The sequence below is a fragment of the Mustela putorius genome, unplaced genomic scaffold (genome assembly GCF_011764305.1).
Source record: "Mustela putorius furo isolate JIRA1106 unplaced genomic scaffold, ASM1176430v1.1 tig00003846_pilon_pilon_pilon, whole genome shotgun sequence".
In the NCBI taxonomy this organism is placed as follows: domain Eukaryota; kingdom Metazoa; phylum Chordata; class Mammalia; order Carnivora; family Mustelidae; genus Mustela; species Mustela putorius.
In genome coordinates, this window is record NW_025421999.1 from 3,167,920 (window position 1) to 3,191,430 (window position 23,511).

The window sequence follows — 23,511 nt, forward strand, 5'->3', positions numbered from 1 at the left end:
ATTTTTTGTTTGTATATATTGGCTATATTAAAGAAGAAGCCAGAGGACAAAGGAAGACACAGATATGCACAAATATACACATACATGTATACATGGATATAAATGGATAGAGGTATAGATATAAATATCCTGCACCAAATAGATGTGAGAACTACTTAGTTGCTGCAGAAGATACAAAGATGAATCAGCCACAAATTCTGCCATTATGGATATCATGGTCTAGAAGGAGATATTAGAGCCATAAAATGAAGTTAGGAAATGCCATCAGACAGGGAGAAAGGGATTCAAGAAATTCGAGTTTCCAGTTGCAGGTATGCTAGGGAGGCATATCATAAGCATTTGGGGAGAATAAACATTTGAACTTGGCTTTGAATAACAGAACATGTAAAATCAGGCCAACAAAGGGGGCAATAGAAGGTGAGAAAATATTAATATTTTGAATAAAGAAATGAAAGAAATTAGCAATGTTCAGCATCAAATATGTACCTGTGCATTAAACTACATCATCACCATAACCCAAAGGCTGGAGCTATTACCCTTAATTTAGAAATGAGGAAAATAAAGCATCAGAGGCAGTAAACAACCTACCCAAATCACCCATCTAGTAGATAACAGTGCCAAGACTCAAATGCAGATGTGTCTGTTTACAAAGCAAAGAATGAAAATATATGATAATCCCAATGTGCTGAGATCAAAGTAATAACAGAATGAGGTGATACGTTTTAGACCATTAAAAAAGGGGGCCTGGCGGAAGGGAAGTGGTCAGGCCTGGTGAAGGGGTCTGGGGAAGACTACAAACCTGACAAGGAAAGCCATGTGAATAGATGAGATGAGAGGAAGAACAACAAAAAGGGCAGGAGAAGAGAGAGAAGCAGCAAGTGGTAAAGATTCTTGAAGAATGTGAACATCTGACAAATAACAGAAACAAAAACAAAACAAAAAGGCACCTAGAGAAGGCATGAGTAGAGAAACAGGAGATGAACCAGGTTGACAAAGAATCTTTAAAGGTACAGGGAAGAGTATTTCAAAATTAAAGAGATGGGTGACACTTTATATGTTTTTTTTTTTTTAAAGATTTTATTTATTTATTTGACAGAGATCACAAGTAGGCAGAGAGGCAGGCAGAGAGAGAGAGAGGAGGAAGCAGAGCTTCTCTGCTGAGCAGAAAGCCCAATGCGGGGCTCTATTCAGGACCCTGGGATCATGACCTGAGCTGAAAGCAGAGGCTTTAACCCACTGAGCCACCCAGGCGCCCCCTGACACTTTAAATATTAAAGAGAGGTATTACAAGCTAACAAAACTACTAGAACCAGAAGCAGGATCATATACTATAAAGTCATTATTTTAAAAAATCTATTGTACTTCTATATTGTAGCCACAAAAATTGGAAATGAAAGTTCTAAAAACTCCATTTACAGCAACATTTTTTTAAAAAACAACCATAAAATAGAAAAACATTTAACAAAGGATGTGAGAGACATCTATACTGAAAACTATCAATTATGATTAATAAAATTTAAAAGATCTTGAAATAAAAGTAGGGATACATCTTGCCCACATATAAAAAGAAACAATATTACTAAGATGCCAGTTCTCCCCAAAGTGATCTACAGTTCAACTTAGCCCAAATAAAAACTGTTTTTAAAGACTGATTTATTTATTTTAGAGAGTGTGCACAGAGGGGAGAGGGAGAGGGAGCCTGAAGCACAATCTGTGTTAAGCACGGAGCCTCACGCGGGGCTCAATAACACGACCCTGAGATTACGACCTGAGCTGAAACCAGGAGTTGGATGCTCAACTGACTGCATCACTTAGGCTCTCTCCCAAATAAAAATCTTAACAGTTTCTTTGTGTAAAAACTGACAAATCAATTTTAAAATTTACATGGATAGTCAAAGTACCCAGGCCAAAACTATTATAAAAAACACAAAGTCAAAGGACTCACATTAACTGATTTCAAAGCTACAATACAGCTACAATAATTAAAATAGTATTTAGAGAAATTATAGAAAAATAGATTGATGCAATAGAAGGGATAGTCAAAGAGACACATGAATGGTATTTTGACTTTGGGGATGTCAAAGCAATATAATTAAAAAAAAAAAACAGTCTTTCAACAATTGGTGCTAGAATAACTGGATAAACATTCGAGGGAAAAAAAACCTTTAACCATTACCCACATCACACACAGATATTAATTTGTGGTGACTCATAGACCTATACATAAAAACTAAAACTATAGTTTATAGAAGAAAATATAGGATAATGTGGGGGGAAAAAAGAACTTTGACTATTACCCAACATTTCGCACAAGCATTAATTTGAGATGAATTATAGACCTAAATTCAAAAACTAAAACTATAAACATTGTAGAAGAAAATATAGGATCATATCTTGATAAGTGAGATAAGCAAATATTTCCTTATGAAGTCCACAGAAAGCACTTATCTTAAAATAAAAGTATTTATAAATTGGCCTTCATCAAAGTTAAAAACTAACTTTCATCTAAAGGTACTGCAAAGAAAATAAAAAGCAAGCCACATACCAGAAGAGATATCTGCAATACACGCACTTGTCAAAGCACTTGTATCCAGAATGCATAAGGAACTCTTACAACTCAATGTTAAGAAAGAAATAAACTGCAAATTTATTCCAATGGGAAAAATACCTGATACAAACACTTCACAAAAGAAGATATAAAAATGGGGAACAAGAACATGAAAAGGTGCTCAACTGTCATTAGACACTAGAGAAATGCAAATTAAAACTACCATGAGACATGACTCCATACCAACTATGATGGTAAACATTTTAAAATCTGCCAGAATGTAAAATGGCACAATCACTTTGCAAAACTACAGGCAGCTCTTAATAAATTGACATATACACTAATACTCCTACTTCATGACTCTACAACTCTACTCCTCGGAATTGAAATGAAAAATAAATTAAACATATGTCCACCAAAAGACTTCCACAAGAATAGTTATAATATCTTAATTCATAATAGCCCCAAATGGGAAATAATACAAATGTACTGAAACAGGCAAAAATAACTTGTGGCATAATTTACGCAATGAAATGCTACTGGGTATAAACAAAAAACAACAAATCCCCAACAAAGTCAACAATAAGGTGACTCTCAAAAAAAAAAATTATGCTTAGCAAAAGACAGACACAAAAGAATACAAACTGTATGATTCAATTTATTTAGTTCTAGAACAAGTAAAACTAATGTGTAGAGGTAGAAATCACAATAGTTGCTTATGAGAGGTAAGAATTCAGGAAGTGTGGATGAGGAAATTTGTGGGTTGAAGGAAACGTTCAAGACCTTATTGGTGTGTGTACATTGGTCAAAATTTATTGAATGGGAACACTTGTGATTTTTGTGGAATTTGTATTCAGCAGCAAGAAAATACCACTAGATTTGATTGCCCAAAGGACACTAATGGTCTTTAAAAATAATATTAAGTAGAATGAAGAGAAAAAAGAGAATTTTAAGGGAGAAAACAAAAGCAATAGATTGAGAGAAGTTTGACTATAAAGAAGAGAATGAGGGAGCCAGAGTTAAAAGGCAAGAGGTAGATTTTGTCTTAAGGTCTGCTTAAGGCCAGATAAAGAGGCTGGAAAGGCAAGATAAAGAGGGAGCCAAATTTCTTGGTAAAATACAGAGCAAAGTCATTTGTGAGAAGATATACAGTCAAAACTGGATGACCCAGTGTTAAAAGAAAGCAAAAATGTGTGGAGTAGGTCCTGTGGAGAAATTCCTGTGGTACAAGGAATTTTCTTCACTAATCACTGTTATAATCACAACTCTAATTGATTCTACTCAGAATTACTACCATGGCAGTTGGTTTTTCATTTTGTCAGTACTCCAAGGCATGAAGTTGAGCTCAGAGGCTACTGTAAAAAGCCATCATTCATTGGCTGAGCAAAGAGCAGAGGAAAAAAATAGTATGTGTCATTGTTTTCATCTCCAGGAGCAGGGAGAACTTCCATTCCTCCAAAAGAAAACTGTAAGAGGCACACTTGCAGCTTCTCCCTGCCCCCTTCCTCTCCAGTAGGCTGAAGAGAAACTGCACTGAGTGGTGAATTTGAAGAAAAAACTGAGTCCACTGGCTTTGTCCATTCTTTTTTCCCTTTCTTTCAGAGAGATTCTGTTGCCAAGATGCCCACCTTCTCCTTTTCCTTCTGTGGCTGCGCTGCCCTGCCGCAGACAGGGTTGTTTAGGGGCAAAACTCTGACCTGTCCAGGTTTGACTCCAAGTCCATTAACCAACACTTTGTAGCTTAGCCAACAAACAGATCACTCCCCCTCCCAGGTTCTAAACAAATAGAGAAATAAGACATGGGATTTTATTTTTTTTTTTTTTTTTATTTTTTTATTTTTTTTAAAGATTTTATTTATTTATTTGACAGAGAGAAATCACAAGTAGATGGAGAGGCAGGCAGAGAGAGAGGGGGAAGCAGGCTCCCTGCTGAGCAGAGAGCCCGATGCGGGACTCGATCCCAGGACTCTGAGATCATGACCTGAGCCGAAGGCAGTGGCTTAACCCACTGAGCCACCCAGGCGCCCAAGACATGGGATTTTAAAAGAAGGGATTCACACATCAGCATAGAGCTGACATGAACAGTCTCCCCATCTCTCAGTCCTCCCCTGAATAAACATACCCACCCGGTCATGGCCTTTCCTGCTAAGGAAACTGCTTACTTGATGACAGACTAAAAGGAGGACACTGAGCCATGTACACTAAATGGTTTTCCCAAATTCACCAGTAAGTCCTTCTTTCCTCTCTAAAAAGGAATGAATGGGAGGAACAAAAAGAAGAATAAAAGTAAGAACCCATAATAAGAAAAGCTAACATCCACTGAGCACTTACTATGTCCCAGGCTCAATCTTAAATATTTTTGACAAATTTGCATATTTAACTGTCAAAACAACCCTATGAATAGGCACTATTATTGTCCTAATGCTGCAGCTGAAGACACTAAGGTATGGGAAGGTGAAGAAACTTTCCCAAAGTCAGAAAATGGAATCTTGCTTGAGGAGGTGACCAATTAGCCTACATATAGGACACAGTCTGAATACAGACAATCCAGAATTATCTATAAAATAGTGTAGACTTAACTATTTTGCAATCCTACATTTTTCAGCAAAAGCTTTCATCTTCTAAAATGTCACTATAGATTTATGCAGTTCTTTGACTATTATACTTAATACTCCAAACAGATCGAAGCTTAATAGATTATGAAATCATAGTGTTATAACTGTAAAGGTTTTAAAGTTCATCTACTCAAACTTCTTCCTTTGGACATAAGCAAGCTAAGGAGCAGTTAAATTACTTGCCCAAACTCATAAGGCCAGCGGCACAAAGATATGGCCCCGTTTGCCAGATCTTCCCTTTTCTTCATTATATCACTGATACGCAAATTCCATTGAGAAGCTGAATAAATGAAAGAGCAAGCAAACACCTACTGGCATCTTCACTGTTATAAATAGTCTTCTTCTTCAGAAATTAGATCACTTAAAATTTTTCCTAGTTATTCTGACTTAAAACATTACTTTCTCTGTGAAAATCTCCCTGGGAAGCAAAACATATTGGCTAGAAGTATAGACAAGTGAATTGGAATAGACTTTAGGTGCTGCACAAATCCCTTTGTTAAGGACTGTTCATAGTTTTGTATCCTTTAAAAATCTGGATGCTCTTATGTTGTAAAACATCTGTTTCCATTCAACAGGCAATAAAGAGAGTCTCCAAAGTCAAGTAAACCCAAGTAGGGTTTTCTCTCCATCTGTCAGGGGAAAAACCCAAGAGAGTGTTTTGCCTGCAGAAGGACGAGGCCCTCAGCTGGCTCCAGAAAGCCACTGTAACCGCAGCCCATCTGTGCAGATGTGCAGGATAAGGTGTGTAGCATTTTGTTGTTGTTGTTAATAAGAAAATGTGTGTGTGGGGGGGTGGTTAATGAAAATGCTATCTCGATTTTCAAGACTTTGCTTTTACCTGACTTCTTCCATTAAGCTGAAAATGGTTTCCAGTACTTCACGAAATAAAATTTAATGTTCCCAATTCTATATCAGAGCAAACTGCAAGAACCCCAGAGTTAGGAAACCAATAATGCAATCAACTTTAGAACTTTTAGGTTTCAAACCCCCACTTTCACACTTAGACCGCCAAGTCATGCTATTTTTCATTGCCCTCAAGTGTTTAAAGAATCATTTGCTTAAAAATAGCGACTTGCCTCAGTCCTTCAGATGCCTCTTTGCCAGGTACAAACCCCACAGAGAGCTAGGCCAGACAAGGAGGTTGAGGTTCAGAGGACCAGGGTGGGGCTGGAAGTCTAGCTATAAACAAAATTACCTGCTGACTTCTCGAGGAATCCATGTGAGCTGATTGTTGTTCAGATTAAGCAGAATCAAATTTTGTAAGCCATCTGTTGGGAAATAATTTTAGTCACGTTAGCTATCTCTTAGAGAATAACTTATAGCCACTTTTCTATATACCGTTGTTTTTCCTTCTGGTTTCTTGCCTTGGCCAAGGCTCGTGGGGTCGCTGGTGACAGATACCCTCTTAAACTAGCTTAAACAAAATAGAGGGAATTCGTCACCAAATTAAAAAGCTAAATCACAGCGCCCAAGAGCAGAGCACAGCCAGGCTCACCACACACTGGAACCAGAAACTAAGCGGCACCTGAACTCAGGGTTATTTTGTTTTAGTTTAACTGAAAAGGGCTGTTCCATAAATGTTGAGCGAATAAATGAAATCCAAAGGGCCCTCCTTACTGGCGGCATTCACCCATGCATCAGAAAAATCACGTAGCGAGAGCGGTCAAAGGCACCAGCCACCAGCACCTTAGCGGGCGCGCGGCTGGGCAGTGTGAGTGGGCCGACCTCCCGCGCGCGAGCCGGGCACGTGCACGCACTCTCACGCAGGCACGCATACCACCTTCTCTCAGCACGTGCGCGTGCCTGTGTGACGGGCTCCGCGCCCCGTGCTCCTGCCGCCGCCCCACTGCTGCACAGCACCTCGGCACCTCGGGCAGGTGGCCCATGTCTGCATTCTCTTTGTGGCCGCTCAGGTGGACCTCCCTTGGGAGGAGGACAAAGGGGACCCAAAGTGTGAACAAGTGTCCATGCAGCGCTGGAGTGACCTTGAAGAAGGACCAATAGAAGTACTAGCACCTGGCACGGGAACTTGGGGATCTTCTTCACCTGAGGTGCAAAGGAGGTGAGGCACTCTTTGGCGCATTTCGTCGGGAATAGGTCCTCCTAGACCACCAGACTCTACGCAGAGCTCAAGGCAGAGCAGACGGATGGACTGGGGGCTTGTGTGCTTGTCCTTCTTCCCCGTTTGTCGGACTGGCACCAGTGTGTGTCACACACGGGGTGACCTGGAAAGCCTTTCCTGCACGTAATTCTGAGATGGTGCTCTACTGCAGGCCGGCCAAGGGGGAAAGGTCATGGTGTGGCTCGCCATCTGCTCTTAGAGGTCCATCTCCCAAGGCGTCACCAGCAACCTTTTGAACTCAAAATCGGTGACTCAAGGCAGCTCCAGGTACACCTCCATGGCAGGTTTCTCCCTGTTAGGCTTGGCAATGACTATGCCAGCCGCCCAACACACTGGGCCCTTAGCTCATGGGGGTAAGGGGATCTTATTAACATAAATATGTGTATATATATGTGTAATCGATATGTAATGCTACATGATTATAGGTTCATATATACATATTGGCTGTGTATGTATATACATAGGCCTTCGATTGCTCTTCATAGTTAAAGAAATGCTCATGCTGGGTCTCCTGGGCTTCTCATGTTTCTTGGACTGAACCACTAAAACAAGCTGTGTGTGATATGCAAGGACACCCACATTCTCAGGGCATCTCTGAAGAACACAGAGTTTTATTTCTCATTACAGCTTCTCTCAACTTCATATTTATATTCTGTCTCTCTTTCTCTTCCTACTCCTTTCTTTCCCCCACTCCCCAGGCTTTCTCTTTTGAGTAGGTTTTCTCTAATTTTCCATACATTCATAGCCATCCTACTATTGCTGCATTTAAATGTTCATGGACCGGGTAGACGAACTGAAATGCCTACAGGAACTGAGAAGATAACTCAGAACATCCTAGTGGCCCTGGTGGGAGTGTAGCAGGCAGGAGTGTGCGGAATTGGTGAGCACCTGCCTTATCTAACAGGACAGCTGCCATGCTGCCAGCCCCTGGCCATTGTTATCATGTAGGAATGTGATTCCAGTGTTGCCTAGTCTTTCTTTCTTAAAACAAAGAAGAGTGGGAGATCCATTTTGTTTGTTATTGTTGTTGTTTTTAATGAACTCTTCTGATTTGCAAATTTAGGTACCCTAACTCAAATTTTTTAAAAGGCCATCAAACTTATTTGTGAGCCAGTTTCAGCTCAGAAACCAGTTGAACCAGTTTCAACTCACAGGACACCAGTTGCAACCACTATCTTAGTTCATATGATGAGCTCAGACCAGTTACACTGTTTTAGATTTCTACCATAATTCCCAAGAAAAAGACTAATATCAGCCTATCTTGGGACACATGTCTAGCCCCGGCCCAGTCTGGTCTGGTCAGAGTGACTGGGTCATGTAGTACAGGCTAGATAGCGTTCAACTCCCTGACACTAAACTACTTCTGCTCTTGGATAATAAGGACACAACATAAAACATATTCTAAAACATATTCTTTGTCATTCACATGGGCTTTTCAAAGTTCAACAGCCCAAAACCAAGAAATACAGCAACTACAGACATCCAGGGGCAGTGTACACAGGTTACATATATCTTATAAACCTCCTATTTAAGGGCACAGAAGAAAAAAATTTTCTTTATGGAAACCTAAATCAACGTTAACTAGGTTACATAATATTACTTATGTAAGTCGGGTTTTAAGTTTGTCTCCACAGTATAGTTTATAAAATTGTGGTTGTTTCACACCCTTAATTTTTTCCTTATGTAAACTGTTTTCTTCCCACGTAAAGTGTAATTGAACTCTGAATCTGTGGGTTTGCATATATAACATGTATAAGCATCGGTAAGTGTTTACTACAGTTCTTATTTTGAAAAACTATTTCCCCAAGATACATGATTCAGGGTTTTAAAGTAAAGAGATCAAACGAAGTCTATTTGTGCTATTTGCCAAATATTCCCCTAATTTAGCGCCCCATGCAGTGATAGCCTCAATAAATGTTGCTTGATGATGACAGTGATTATATCTAGCACCCATGTCTTAAAAGTTCACAAAACATATCTTTAGTTTTATTAATAAGGACAAAGACATAGAATGATAAAGTACTGTACATGGGTCAATGAAGCTATAAAAATCATCCAGATCTCTTTGTCTTGTGTTTTATCCTTAAGCCCCTCTCCCTATATTAAATAAGAAAAGTGTTCTTTGAATAGAGAAGTTTTAAGTTGAAAGGAAACCCCAAAAAAGAAAAATGCCAATTATTGGATCTCATATATTTTCTTTCAAATTATCCTTTGATTTTAAACTTAGCATCTTGATCAAATATTGTAGCTTAACATTGAGACAATAAAAAGTATAAAGAACAAGAAGAGTTTTTCTTTATTTGATTTTCAGCCAGTTTCCTTGCAGGCACAGAGAAAGGGCCTCTAGATTCAAGGGTCAAAATGTACACTGATTCTAAAAAGGGAAGGTTTTCTTTTTTAGATTTTAGGTTTAGAAAAATTTAATACTAACTTATTTTCTTAGGTCCACATTAGAGAAATAGATAATATAATAGTTGAAAAAAATGTCCCCCAAGTTCCTTCATTTCAAGAATAGTGAGTAAATATCTGCAACAAAAAAAGATCAAAAGGTAAAATATCTTTTACTTTTTTACTTGTCCAATGTAAGAAGATTAGGTTTGATTCCATAATGATGCTCTTCTTTGACTAACTTACCATATGCTCCAGATGCAAATTTACAAATCTTATTTCCAAATAAATGAAGCTTCTTCAGGGATGTAAGGTATTTCACCTCTTCCGGAATTTCTTCCAAAAGGTTATTTCCCAGATTTAGTACTGTCAACTGTAAACATATAGAAATTTAATGAACTCATGCATTATTCACCTTCAAATGAGATGGAGAAATAATTAAGAACTTCTGTTGATAACTTTACACCTAGAGGATTTAAAAAAAGAACAAGTGAATCCTCAAGCCAGCAGCTGAAGAGAAATAATAAAGATTAGAGTAGAAATCAATGATACAGAAAAAACAACAACAACAAAAACGGTAGAACAGATCATGAAACAAGAGCTGGTTCTTTGAAAAAAATTAATAAAATTGATAAACCCCTAGCCAGTACTTACCAAAAAGAAAAGAGAAAGGACCCAAATAAATTAAATCATGAATGAGAGAAGGGAGATCACAACCAAGACCACAGAAAAATTATATGCCAACAAATTGGGCAATCTGGAAGAAATGGAAAAGTCCTAGAAATATGTAAACCACCAAAACTGAAAGCAGAAGAAATAGAAAACTTGAACAAACTGATAACCAGCAGCAAAATTGAATCAGCAATTGAAAATCTCCTGACAAAAGTCCAGGGCAGGATGGCTTCCCAGGGCAATTCTCCCAAACATTTGAAGAAGAGTTACTACCTATTCTTCTGAAACTGCTCCAAAAAATAGAAATGGAAAGAAAACTTCCAAATATATTCTATGAGGCCAACATTACCTTGATCTTAAAACCAAAGACTCCACTAAAAAAGAGAACTACAGGCCAATATGCGTGATGAACATGGATGCAAAAATCCTCAACAAAATACTAGCAATTGAATCCAACAGTAAATTAAAAGAATCAGTCATTCACCATGATCAAGTGGGATTTACTCCTGGGTTTCAAGGGTGGTTTAATATTTGCAAATCAATCATTGTGATATATCACATTAATAAAAGAATGGATAAGAACCATATGATCTTAATAGATACAGAAAAAGCATTTGACAAAGTACAGGATCCATTCTTTTTTTTAATTAAAGTTTTTTTTTTTTAAGATTTTATTTATTTATTTGACAGACAGAGATCACAAGTAGGCAGCGAGGCGGGCAGAGAGAGGGGGAAGCAGGCTCCCTGCCAAGCAGAGAGTCCATTGTGGGGCTCGATCCCAGGACCCTGAGATCATGACCCGAGCCAAAGGCAGAGGCTTAACCCACTGAGCTACACAGGTGCCCCCAGGATCCACTCTTGATATAAACCTTCCACAAAGTAGGGATAGAGAGTACATACATCAACATCGTAAGGGCCATATGTAAAAGAACTATAGCTAATATCATCCTCAACAGGGAAAAACCGAGAGCTTTTCCCCTAAGGTCGGGAACATGATAGCGATGTCCATTCTTACCATTATTATTTAACATAGTACTAACCTCAGCAATCAAATAACAAAGAGAAATAAAGGGCATCCAAATCAGCAAAGAATTCAAAGAAGAAGTCACTATTTGCACAAGACATGACACTCTGTATAGAAAACCGGAAAGGCTCCACCAAAAAATTGCTAGAACTGATACATGAATTCAGTAAAGTCACAGGGTACAAATGGACATACAGAAATCTGCTGCATTTCTCTAAACCAATAATGAAGCAACAGAAAGAGAAATCAAGGAATCAGTCCCATTTACAATAGCATCAAAAACTCTAAGATAGCTGGGAATAAGCTAAACCAAAGAGGTTAAAGATCTATACTCCAAAACCTGTAAAACACTTCTGAAAGAAATTGAACATGAGACAAAGAAATGGGAAAGCATTCCTTGCTCATGCATTCGAAGAACAAATATTGTAAAAATGCCTATACTACCCAAAGCAACCTACACATTTAAGGCCATCCCCATCAAAATATGACCAGCATTTTTCACAGAGCTAGAACAAATAATCCAAAAATTTGTATGGAACCACAAAAGACCCTGAATAGCCAAAGCAATCTTGAAAAAGAAAAGCAAGGTAAGAGAAGAATAAATGAAACAAGATGGGATTGGGAGGGAGACAAACCATAAGTGACTCTTAATCTCACAAAACAAACTGAGGGTTGCTGGGGGGAGGGGGTTTGGGAGAAGGGGGTGGGATTATGGACATTGGGGAGGGTATGTGCTTTGGTGAGTGCTGTGAAGTGTGTAAACCTGGTGATTCACAGACCTGTACCCCTGGGGATAAAAATATATGTTTATAAAAAATAAAAAATTTTAAAAAAAGAAAAGAAAAGAAAAGCAAGGCTGGAGGCATAGCAATTCCATACTTCAAGGTATATTACAAAGCTGTGATGACGAAGATAGTATGGTACTGGCACAAAAACATGTTTGTGAATGGAACAGAACAGAAAATGCAGAAGTGAACCCACAACTCTATGATCTACTAATCTTTGACAAAGCAGGAAACAATATCCAGTGGGGGGAAAAAAACAGTGTCTTCAACGAATGGTGTTGGGAAAACTGGACAGCCACATGAAAAAGAACATGAACTTTCTAAGAGCATACCCAAGAGAACACAAAAGAACACTACTTTCTTACAGCATACACAAGAACAAATTCAGAATGGGTGAAAGACCTAAATGTGAGACAGGAAACCATCAAAATCTTAGAGGAGAACACATAGAGGTAACCTCTTTGATGTTGGCCATAGCAACTGCTTACTAGATACATATCCTCAGGCAAGGGAAACAAAAGCATAAATAAACTATTGGGGATGCCTAGGTGGTGCAGTAGGTTGAGCATCCAATTTTTGGTTTCAGCTAAGGTCATGATCTCAGGGTTGTGCGATTGAGCCCCCTGTCGGGCTCCACACAGTGCAGAGTCTACTTGAGATTCTCTCTTCCTCTCCCTCAGCTGCTCCTCATGCACTCTCTCATACTCCCTCACTCTCTCTCTCTCAAACAAATACGTAAATCTTTAAAAAAGAAATAAATAAATAAACTATTGGTAAGGCGCCTGGGTGGCTCAGTTGGTTAAGTAACTGCCTTTGGCTCAGGTCATGATCCTGGACTCCAGGATCACAGCAGGGAATCTGCTTCTTCTGTCCTTCCCCCTTCTCATGCTCTCTCTCTTTCATTCTCTCTTTTAAATAAATAAATAAAATCTTTTAAAAAATATATAAATAAACTATTGGGTCTTCATCAAGATAAAAAGTTTCTGGGGCACTGGGGTGGCTCAGTGGGTTAAAGCCTCTGCCTTCAGCTCAGGTCATGATCCCAGGGTCCTGGAATTGAACCCCGCATCCAGCTCTCTGGTCGGCAAGGAGCCTGCTTCCTCCTCTCTATCTCTCTCTCTCTCTGCTTGCCTCTCTGCCTACTTCTGATCTCTGTCTGTCAAATAAATAAATAAAATCTTTTTTTTTTTAAAGTTTCTGCACAGTGAAGGAAGGAAATAACAAAAATAAAAGTCAGCCTATGGAATGGCAGAAGATATGTGCAAATGACATAGGTCATAAAGGGTTAGTATCCAAAATATATAAAGAACATCTAAAATTCAACCCCCCCAAAAAAGCCAGTTAAAAGATGAGCAGAATACATGAATAGACATTTTTCCAAAGAAGACATACAAATAGCTAACAGACACATGAAAATATGCTCAATATAACTTACCATCAAGGAAATACAAATCAAAACCACTATGAGATATTACTTCACACCTGTCAGAATGGCTAAAATTAGCAATACAGGAAACAACAGATGTTGGCAAGGGTGTGGAGAAAGGGGAACCCTCTTAAACTCTTAGTGGGAATGCAACTGGTACAGCCACTCTGGAAAACAGTATGGAGGTTCCTCAAAAAGTTAAAAATAGTACTACCCTATGACCCAGCAATTGCACTACGAGGTATTTATACAAAGGGTACAAAAGTACTGATTCAAAGAGATTCATGTAACCCAATGTTTATAGCAGTATTACCAACAATAGCCAAATTATAGAAAGAGCCCAAATGTCCACTGACTGATAAATGGTTAAAGATGTGACTATATGTACAACATAATATAGTCAGCCATAAAAAAGAATGAAATCTTGCTATTTGCAATGACATGGCTGGAGCTAGAGAGTACTATGCTAAGCAAAATAAGTCAGTCAAAAAAGACAAATGCCATATGATTTCACTTATATGTGGAATTTAAGAACCAAAGCAGATGAACATGTACAGGGGAAAAGAGAGAAGCAAACCATACAGTGAACTATTAACTATAGAAAACAAAAGAGTTGCTGGAGGGGAAATTGGGTGGGGGGATGGGTTAAATGGGTGATGGGTATTAAGGAGGGCACCTGTTGTGATGAACACTGGGTGTTGTATGTAACTGATGAATCACTAAATCCTACACATGAAACTAATATTACAAGGTATGTTAGCAAACTGGAATTTAAGCAAAAACTTGGTAGAAAAAAACAAACTAGAATAAAATAGTCTTAGTAGGTATGCTGCATGAAAAATTGATAAAATACAAGAAAAGTGTATGTCAGAATAAAAATACTGAATGGAAAAGAGGAAAGTTGGGTTGAATGTGCTAAAAATAATGCAATAATTCAAACCAGTGAAAGACCAACTAAAGTGACTGCTGTTAAAAATAGCATCATTATTTTTAGTTATTGTTCTATATAAAATTCTTTCTATTCAAAATTTATATCTTTGACAATTTCCCATACATATGTGATATTACCTAACAATTTCAACTTTAAAATGATTTTATAATATGAATTTAAAAAACTTTGTTGAGATCCATGTAACCTAAGAATATGTCAGCATAATCTTAAAAAATTATTTCACATGAAATAAATAATAATTTCACATGAAATCAATAATAATGAGCTTTAAAAATAAAATTTATTTGAGCTTTATGTTCAAACATCTTGTGTTAATTAAAGCATAATTTAATTTTTATTTAAAACACTGAACTTCATTAAAATTGTAATACAAACCATCGTAAAGGCATTTAAAAACACAATAAATGATTCACTAATAATTCAGTTGAGCATCTCAAAGAGTATCCAAACATTGTGACCCACACAATCAAAACCTTTAAGAAGTCAGCAAAGGGTTCATCAAGATAAGTGTACTCTTAATCCCCTTTATCTATTTCACCCATCCCCCCACTTATCTTGTACATTTATATTGATGAACACTGAGAAATATATAGAGCAGTTGAATTATTATACTGTATGTGTGAAACTAACGTAACATTATATGTTAATTATACTTGAATTAAAGAAGAAAGGGGGCACCTGGGTGGTTTAGTCAGTTAAGTGTCTGCCTTAGACTCAGGTCATGATCTCAGGTCCTGGGATTGACCCCTGAGTTGGACTTTCTTCTCAGTTTCTCCCTCTCCTTCAGACCCAACCTCATGCATGTACACTCTCACTCTCTCTCTCCTCTCAAATAAATAAAATCTTTTTTAAAAATTAAAGTTAAAAAAAAATCTTGGCAAAGGGACTCATTTCTTGAAAATAGAAATATAGCCCAAGATCTGAGGTCCTCCTATCATACTAATGTCTGATTGGTCAGACTTGGAAGAACCACACATAAGAGAGAAAGACCCTCCTTGATCTTCTAATCTAATAAATGGATGATACAGAATTGGTACCTAAATATTTGCATTTTTCTTTAATTTGAAATCTAATCATAACTTTCAAAATACAAAAAGAATCTTTTCTTTTACTCCCAGACAGAATTTACCATTCATATTTCATTACCAACTTGAAGTTTCATAGATTTAATATTAAAGGGTATAAAAAAGGCATCGTAGGAGTCTTTCTTTATCCTTAAGGAAGCTCTATGCCCAAGGTGGGGCTTCAATTCATTGTTCCAATATTTAGAGTGTCATATTTTACCAACTGAGCCAAGCAGGTGCCCCAGAATCATAACAGTCTCAACAAATTAATGACTTTAACATAAGGCAAGAAAAATAAGAAATTTTAGGCAAGTTATGGCTTATATTTAAATATCATTTGGTATTAGGCATTTGGTGTGGATGTATGTTAATAAATTAATGTAAAGTAGATATAGTATATTTACTAAAAAATTCCATGTCCCTAGAATTCATGGAAAAGTTTTTGCTTTTATACATGTTTTCCACTGAAAATGACCATTATGTGCCTCATGTACCTTCTTAAAGGACTTATTCTTTTTTTTTTTTTTTTGAGGATTTTATTTATTTGAGAGAGAGAACAAGCAAGAGCACATGTGTGAGAGGGAGAGAATGAAAGAGAGAGAGCATGAGCAGGGAGATGGAGGGGCAAAGGGAGAGGGAGAAGCAGACTCCATGCCCTCCTCCACCATGACACTGAGCAGGGAGCCCAATGCAGGGCTCAATCCCAAGATCCCAGGATCATGACCTGAGCTGAAGGTAGATGCTTAACTGACTGAGCCACCCAGATGCCCCGGCCATATTCTTTCATACAGGTGAAGCTAAAACATATTCATGTAGCCATTCTAATGGAAAGACTTAATCCAGACTCTGTGACTATATTAGTTTCCTATTGGACTATAACAAATTACCACAAATTCAGTAGCTTAAAACAAGGCAAATTTATTATCCCATAGTTGTGGAGGTCAGCTGAAATTAAATGGGATTCACGGACCTAAAATCAAAGTGTTGACAGGGCTGTGTTTCTTTCTGGAGAGTCTAGGGGTGAATCTGTGACTTCTGGCCTGCACTTTCATCTTCAAAACCAGCAATGACTAGTGAAGTCTCAAATCATATCACTTTGATTCTGTCTTCCATATTTAAAGAACCTTATACTCTGTTTTCTCTTTAGATTGTATAAATCTTTCACCCTTTCCTAAAGAACTTCACAATTACATGGGGCCTACCCATAATTACCAGTATAATCTCTTCATCTCAAGGTTAGCTATCAACCTTGATTCTATCTGTAACCTTGATTCCTCAGTGACATATAACCTAACATATTCACAGATTGTGGGGATTAGGATGTGGGCATCTTTGAGGAACCATTATATGTCTACAGCAGTGACTACTTGAAATCTCTTTTCCAAAAATCAAGTCAATTTCCTTCTTTTGCCTAAATTTAGTGAGAAATTCATAACAGTAAACCAGTGCTCAACAAAATCTGAGAACAGTAAGAAATACAAGAGTCAGGAACTGAAAGGGCTGTGAATTTATTCAATTTGCAAGCTAGTATTTCACCTGCCACCATTTCATACATGCTGGCATAAAGCAAGAGACCTCTGGGCAAGAGACAAATGTCATTTTATTACCTACAGCAACAATATCCAGAATATGGTTATTTTTGCACCAGCAATGCAAAAAGAACCAGATGATATCCGGATGTGCTGTGGACTGTGTTACAGAAGAGAAACCATGAATTTAGGGAACCTGGATCTTTTAGAATAAATCGTAACTGTGCTTGCCCTTTGCCCTAGAGGAAGACACAATTCCTAATTTCCAAGGCTACCTACTATATAAATGTTCCCCAAAACTTTGTTCAGAACAAAGATAAGCAGTGCCTCTGCCTGCAGAGAAGTACAAAAACATAACAGACTCATGGAAAGTTGTCTCCAATGAATATATGGCAACATATACTTTTAAAGTGAATAACAAAGAACCGAACTTGTGATTTCTCATACTATCAATGCTTTCCAGGTAGTTCTGAGGGCATAACCTCTATAGTGCTTATTTTGCATACTATGTCATAATTTTTCATCTATGAGTTATATATATTGTCATTGTGTTTTACAAAATCTAAGGGCATGGCCCAGATACTTGAAAGTAAACTTGATTTCATGGTATAGCAAAGGGAACTCACAGGATGTAATCAAGCTTGACTATAAAGTGGATTAGGTTTTTTGATGCTTAGAAATATATCCACAAACGAATTATGAAAAATGCAATCTAAACTGTCCATATAATCATCTATAAGGAAGCAAGTGGGTCAGTATTCATTCGAAAATATGCACTGTATGCCTACTTTGAGCCACCAGTTCCAGACGCTAGATACATAGAGGCGAATAAGACTTGTAAGATCTTTACCCTCAAGACACTTACACAATTACAGTGAGGGAACAGCAGTCCAGTGAATGAAAAAATAAATGAATGATGATGTCTCATCCCTTGAATACAACTAGATAGTTATCAAATCATTCTGAACACCCAAGAAATCCATCAGAAGTCTGAGAAAACAAATACTGTAAGCCTACAAGTAGAAAAGCAACCACCTTTTGGGAGACAGGAGGTGCAGAGATTTGATTCATGGTTTTATATAGCTGAGTATATGGCAGCAAGGAGGAGGCCTGCTTAAGGAGGCTCCTACAAAGCATTATAAGCAATGGAGTGAAAAATGGGAACTTTTACAAGTCTGCTGCACCGGGAGACATGCCTGGCTTAAAGGTGCTCAGGTGGTGAAGTGGCACAGAATCCCAGGTGTGATGCCGTGATCTGAAGACCCCCTGGGTCACAAGAACAAGCAGTGCCTTAGTGAGGCACTGTTCCCAAGTGCAGGAGTGTGGAAGCCAGCTAAGAACAGCAAGTCTAGGTGCCAGCTTTCTGCTCTGTGTTGCCATAAACTGAGAACTGCTCTGCGGTTGTGTGACAACTTTCCTGGGATGGGTCCAGCAAAAGGCAGAAGCATTGGGAGACTCTCCCTGGGAGGAACAGTGAGAGGTCCCTAAAAATTGGAACTTTGAAACTCAGTCACATGCCTGAGATTTTAAAAAATAAAAATAAAAAGCTTGGACATAGGCAGGGTGAACACAGAGTTCTGACAGAAACTGGGGATATGAGTGATTGCTCTTCTGTGAGAGCACCGAAGAGTGGGGGAGCACAAATTTTCAGCTTCCAAGCTAGAGAGCTGGGCACCCCCATATTCATCCTGTCCATCAGTGCTGAAAGCCTTCAGGGAGCATAACAGCACCACCTAGTGGAGTCTGGAGCTGCTTACATCAAGCCCTGCCTCCCTTGGCACTACAGGTACACTTCCACTAGGACAAATCCACCTCAGACTCAGGGCAACAGGACCCACCACTAGAAGACCAGCACAAAAAACTTGCTCAAACCACGTTTACTGGTCATAGAGGGCTGCAAAGCTTCAGCTCTAGGGGACAATAGTATCTAGTATGCTTTGTACTTTTATTCTTTAGGAGTTTTGTTTTTCCAGTTCTTTCTTTCTTTTTTTTTTTTTTAATTCTTTTTTGTTCTTTTTAAAGTTTAGTTTATATATATTCTACTTTTTGTATCCTTTCATTGTATTTTTTATTATTTATTTATATATTTTGGAACCTGGTTTATTTAACCAGACTAAAACACACCCAGGATCTGTGATTCACTGCTGCTGCTGCTATTTTTGTTGTTGTTGTTTCTTTTTCTTTCTTCTTTTCTTTTATGGAAAAAATGATGAGATGGAGAAATTCACCCAAAAACAAAGAACAGGAGGTAGTACTCATGGGATTTAATCAATATGAATAGAAATAGATGTGTGAACTAGAATTTAAAACAACAATTATAGGGATACTAGCTGGTCTTGAAAAAAAGCATTGAAGACTCTAGAGAATCCCTTACTATAGAGATAAAAGAACTAAAATCTAATCAGACCAAAATTAAAAATGTTATCACCAAGATGCAGTCCCAAACAGAGGCCATAAGAACAAGGATGAACGAAATAGAAGAGTGAATCAGTGATACAGTAGATAAAATTATGGAAAATAAGAAAGTTGAAAAGAAGGAAAAAAACTATTAGATCATAAAAGTAGATTTAGAGAACTCAGAGATTCCATAAAGCAAAATAATATCCATATTAAAGGAGTCCCAGATGAAGGAGAGCAAAAAAGGGGGGAAGGAGGTTTATGTAAACAAATTATAGCTAAGAAACCCCAGGTTAGGGAAACAGGTATTTCAATCCAGGTGGCACAGAGAACTCCCCTCAAAATCAACAAAAATAGGCCAACACCACAACATATTGTGAAATTTGCAAATTACAAAGATAAGGAAAAATTCCTAAAAGTTGCTTGGGACAAGAGGTTCTTAACCTACAAGGGTAGACACATAAGGCTGGCAGCAGATTGGTCAACAGAGATCTGCCAGGCCAGAAGGACTGGCATGATATATTCAACATGCTAAGTGGGGGGGAAAATGTGCTGTCAAGGATACTTTATCCAGCAGGGTTGCCTTTCAGAATAGAAGGAAAAATAAAGAGTTTCAAGACAAACGAAAACCAAAGGAACTTGTGAACACTAAGCTAGCATTGCAAAAAATATTAAAGGGGATGCTTTGGGTGGAAAGAGAGTCCAAAAGTAAAAGAGACTGGAAAGGAAAAGGGACAATTTATAGAGATAACAACTTTACAGGTAATACAATGGCACTAAATTAATATCTTTCAAAAATTACTCTGAATGTAAATGGGCTAAATGATCCTCCAATCAAAAAGCAAAGGGTAGCAGAATGGATAAAAAAACAAAACCCAATGATATGCTGCTTATAAGAGATTCCTTTTAGACCCAAAGACACCTCCAGATTGAAAGTGAGGGGGTAGAAAACCATTTATCATGCTAATGGACATCAAAAGATTGTGTAGCCATCCTTATATCAGACAACCTAGATTTGAAACCAAAGACTGTAATAAGAAATGAAGAATGATATTATGATTTATTATATCATAATAAAGAGGTCTATCCCAACAAGAAAATCTAACAATTGTAAATATTTATCCTTTTAACTTGGGAGCAGCCAAATCTATAAATTAATTAATAACAAACTTAAACTCATTGATAATAATATAATAATAGTAAGGGACTTTAACACCTCACTTACTGCAATAGAGAGATCACCTAAGCAGAAGACCAATAAGGAAACAAGAACTCTGAATGATATACTAGACCAGATGGATTTCACAGATCTACCAGAACATTTCATCCTAAAGCAGCAGAATACACATTCTTTTCAAGTGCGCATGGGACATTCTCCATAATAGATCACATACTGAGTCACAAATCAGGTTTCAGCTGGTACAGAAATATTGGGATCATGCCATGCATATTTTCAGACCACAAAGCTATGAAACTTGAAGTCAACCGCAAGAAAAAAATTGGAAGAACCACAAATACACGGAGGCTAAAAAAAATCCTACTAAAGAATGAATGGGTCCATCAGGAAATTAAAGAAGGAATAAAAAAAAAATACATGGAAGCAAATGAAAATGAAAATGCAATAGTTCGGGGTGTCTGGATGGCTCAGTGGGTTTAGCCTCTGCCTTTGGTTCAGGTCATGATCCCAGGGTCGTGGGATCAGGCCCCTCATTGGGCTCCCTGCTCGGCAGGGAGCCTGCTTCCCCTCCAACCCCCTCCTGCCTCCCTGCCTACTTGTGATCCCTGTCAAATAAATAAATGGACACCATGACATGATGTCCATTCTCACCACTGAGATTCAACATAGTACTGGAAGTCATGACCTCAGCAATCAGACAACAAATAGAAATAAAAGGCACTCAAATTGGCAAAGAAAAATAATCTTTCAAAAAAAAAAGAAAGAAAGAAAGAAAGAAAGGAAATACGACAGTTAAAAACCTTTAGGATACAGCAAAGATGGTTCTAAGAGGGAAGAATATAGCAATACAGGCCTTCCCTGAGGAGCAAGGAAAGTTCTCAAATACACAACCTAACCTTATACCCAAAGGAGCTAGAAAAAGAACAGCATATAAAGCCTAAACCCAGCAGGAGAAGAGAAATATTAAAGAGTAGAGCAAAAATCAATGATGTAGAGGGGAAAAAAAAGAAACAGAATAGATCAACAAAACTAGGAGCTGTTCTTTGAAAAAAATTAATAAGATTGATAAACTCCTATCCAGATTTACCAAAAAGAAAAGAGAAAGGACCCAAATATATAAAATCATGAATGAGAGATCACAACCAACACCACAGAAATAAAACTTTAAGAAAATATTTTGAAAAAGTATATGCCAACAAACTGGGCAATCTGGAAGAAATGGATAAATTCCTAGAAACATATAAAACAACCAAAACTGAAACAGGAAGAAATAGAACATCTGAACAGGTGCATAACCAGAAAAGAAATTAAATTAGTGATCAAAAATCTCCCAACAAATAAGAGTCCAGGGCCAAATGGCTTCCCAGGGTAATTCTACCAAACAGTTAAAGATTTAATACCTATTCTTCTGAAACTGTTCCTAAAAATGGGCCAAAATCTTCCAAACTCATTCTATAAGGCCAGTATTACCTTGCTCTTAAACCAGACAAAGACCCCACTAAAAAGAATTACAGACCAATATCTCTGATGAACATGGATGCAAAAATTCTAAACAGGATACTAGGATACTAGCTAAACAGATCCAACAGTACATTAAAAGGATTATTCACCACAACCAATTAGGATTTATTCCTGGAATGTGGGGTGCTTCAACATCCAAAAATCAATCAACTTGATACACTACATTAATGAAATGGAGAAGAACCATATGATCCTCTAAGTAGATGCAGAAAAAGTATTTGACAAAATACAGCATTCTTCTTTGATAAAAACTGTCCAAAATATAGGGATAGAGGGAATATGCCTCAACAGCATAAAGGTCATATATGAAAGACCCAAAGCGAGTATTTTCCTCAACAGGAAAAAACTGAGAGCCTTTTCCCTAAGGTCAGGAACATGACATGATGTCCATTCTCACCACTGTGATTCAACATAGTACTGGAAGTCATGACCTCAGCAATCAGACAACAAATAGAAATAAAAGGCACACAAATTGGCAAAGAAAAAGTGAAACGTTCACTCTTTTCAGACAACATGATATTCTATGTAGAAAACCCGAGGAGTGGAGACAAGATGGTGGAGAATTAGGAGGCGCTGTTACAACCGGTCCCCTAAAGTAAGCTGATTATCTAACAAAGAACTCTGATTACCCATGAAATCAGACTGATATTAGAATTATACGCTTCTGGATCTCTACAGGGGCAGAAGACACCAGTGGACAGGTAAAGCAGGTAAAAAAACAGGTAAAGAGTAGGAACATCGGACTGATATCGGAAGATAAAAGGGGGAGGGAACGACCAGAGGCAACCTATTGGAAAGTAATACGCCAATACGAGAGTGCCCTGGGATTGGGGACCAGCATTAACTTGGATTCTGGCTGAAAGCTCTCAAAAAGAGCAAAATATCTTAAGGGGAAGTTGGTGGAATCGGGCGATTAGGGACAGGGGCTTAAGCCCACAGACCCAAGATGGCCACTGCTGGTATTGAGCCAGAGAGTGTGCAGCGAAGAAGCCAGGCTTTGGTTCCTGAGCTGCTGGCACGCGTGAGAGCGTCTGGGTGGTGGCACGCATGAGAGAGACTGGTGTGGATGCCAGCTGGTGCTCTCTAGAACCACAGCCTTTTGCACTCTGCACACACACTGGGCAACTGGGGTATGAGACACGCTTCACACCCTACCTGGAGAGAGGTAGGTGCAGGGGCTAGCCCGTGCTCTCTAGGATCAGCGAGAGTCTGAACACTCCCAGCCCTGGCCAGCATGAAAACCTCAGTGTGCTATCTCTGGTTGGGCCCTCTCTGGTGGTCTGGACCTACC

General features: G+C 38.2%; 1 protein-coding gene across 1 annotated transcript in view; it reads right to left on the reverse strand.

Moving 5' to 3' along the window:
• The window catches only part of LRRC69 (leucine rich repeat containing 69), a 97,259-nt gene that overhangs the window by 47,971 nt on the left and 25,777 nt on the right, over positions 1-23,511 (reverse strand). Inside the window, exons 2-3 of the mRNA XM_004768593.3 lie at positions 9,920-10,046; positions 6,359-6,431 (exon numbers count right to left, since the gene is read on the reverse strand). Of these exons, the coding sequence (XP_004768650.1) occupies positions 6,359-6,431; positions 9,920-10,046 (200 nt within the window). The remainder of the gene's footprint in view (positions 1-6,358; positions 6,432-9,919; positions 10,047-23,511) is intronic.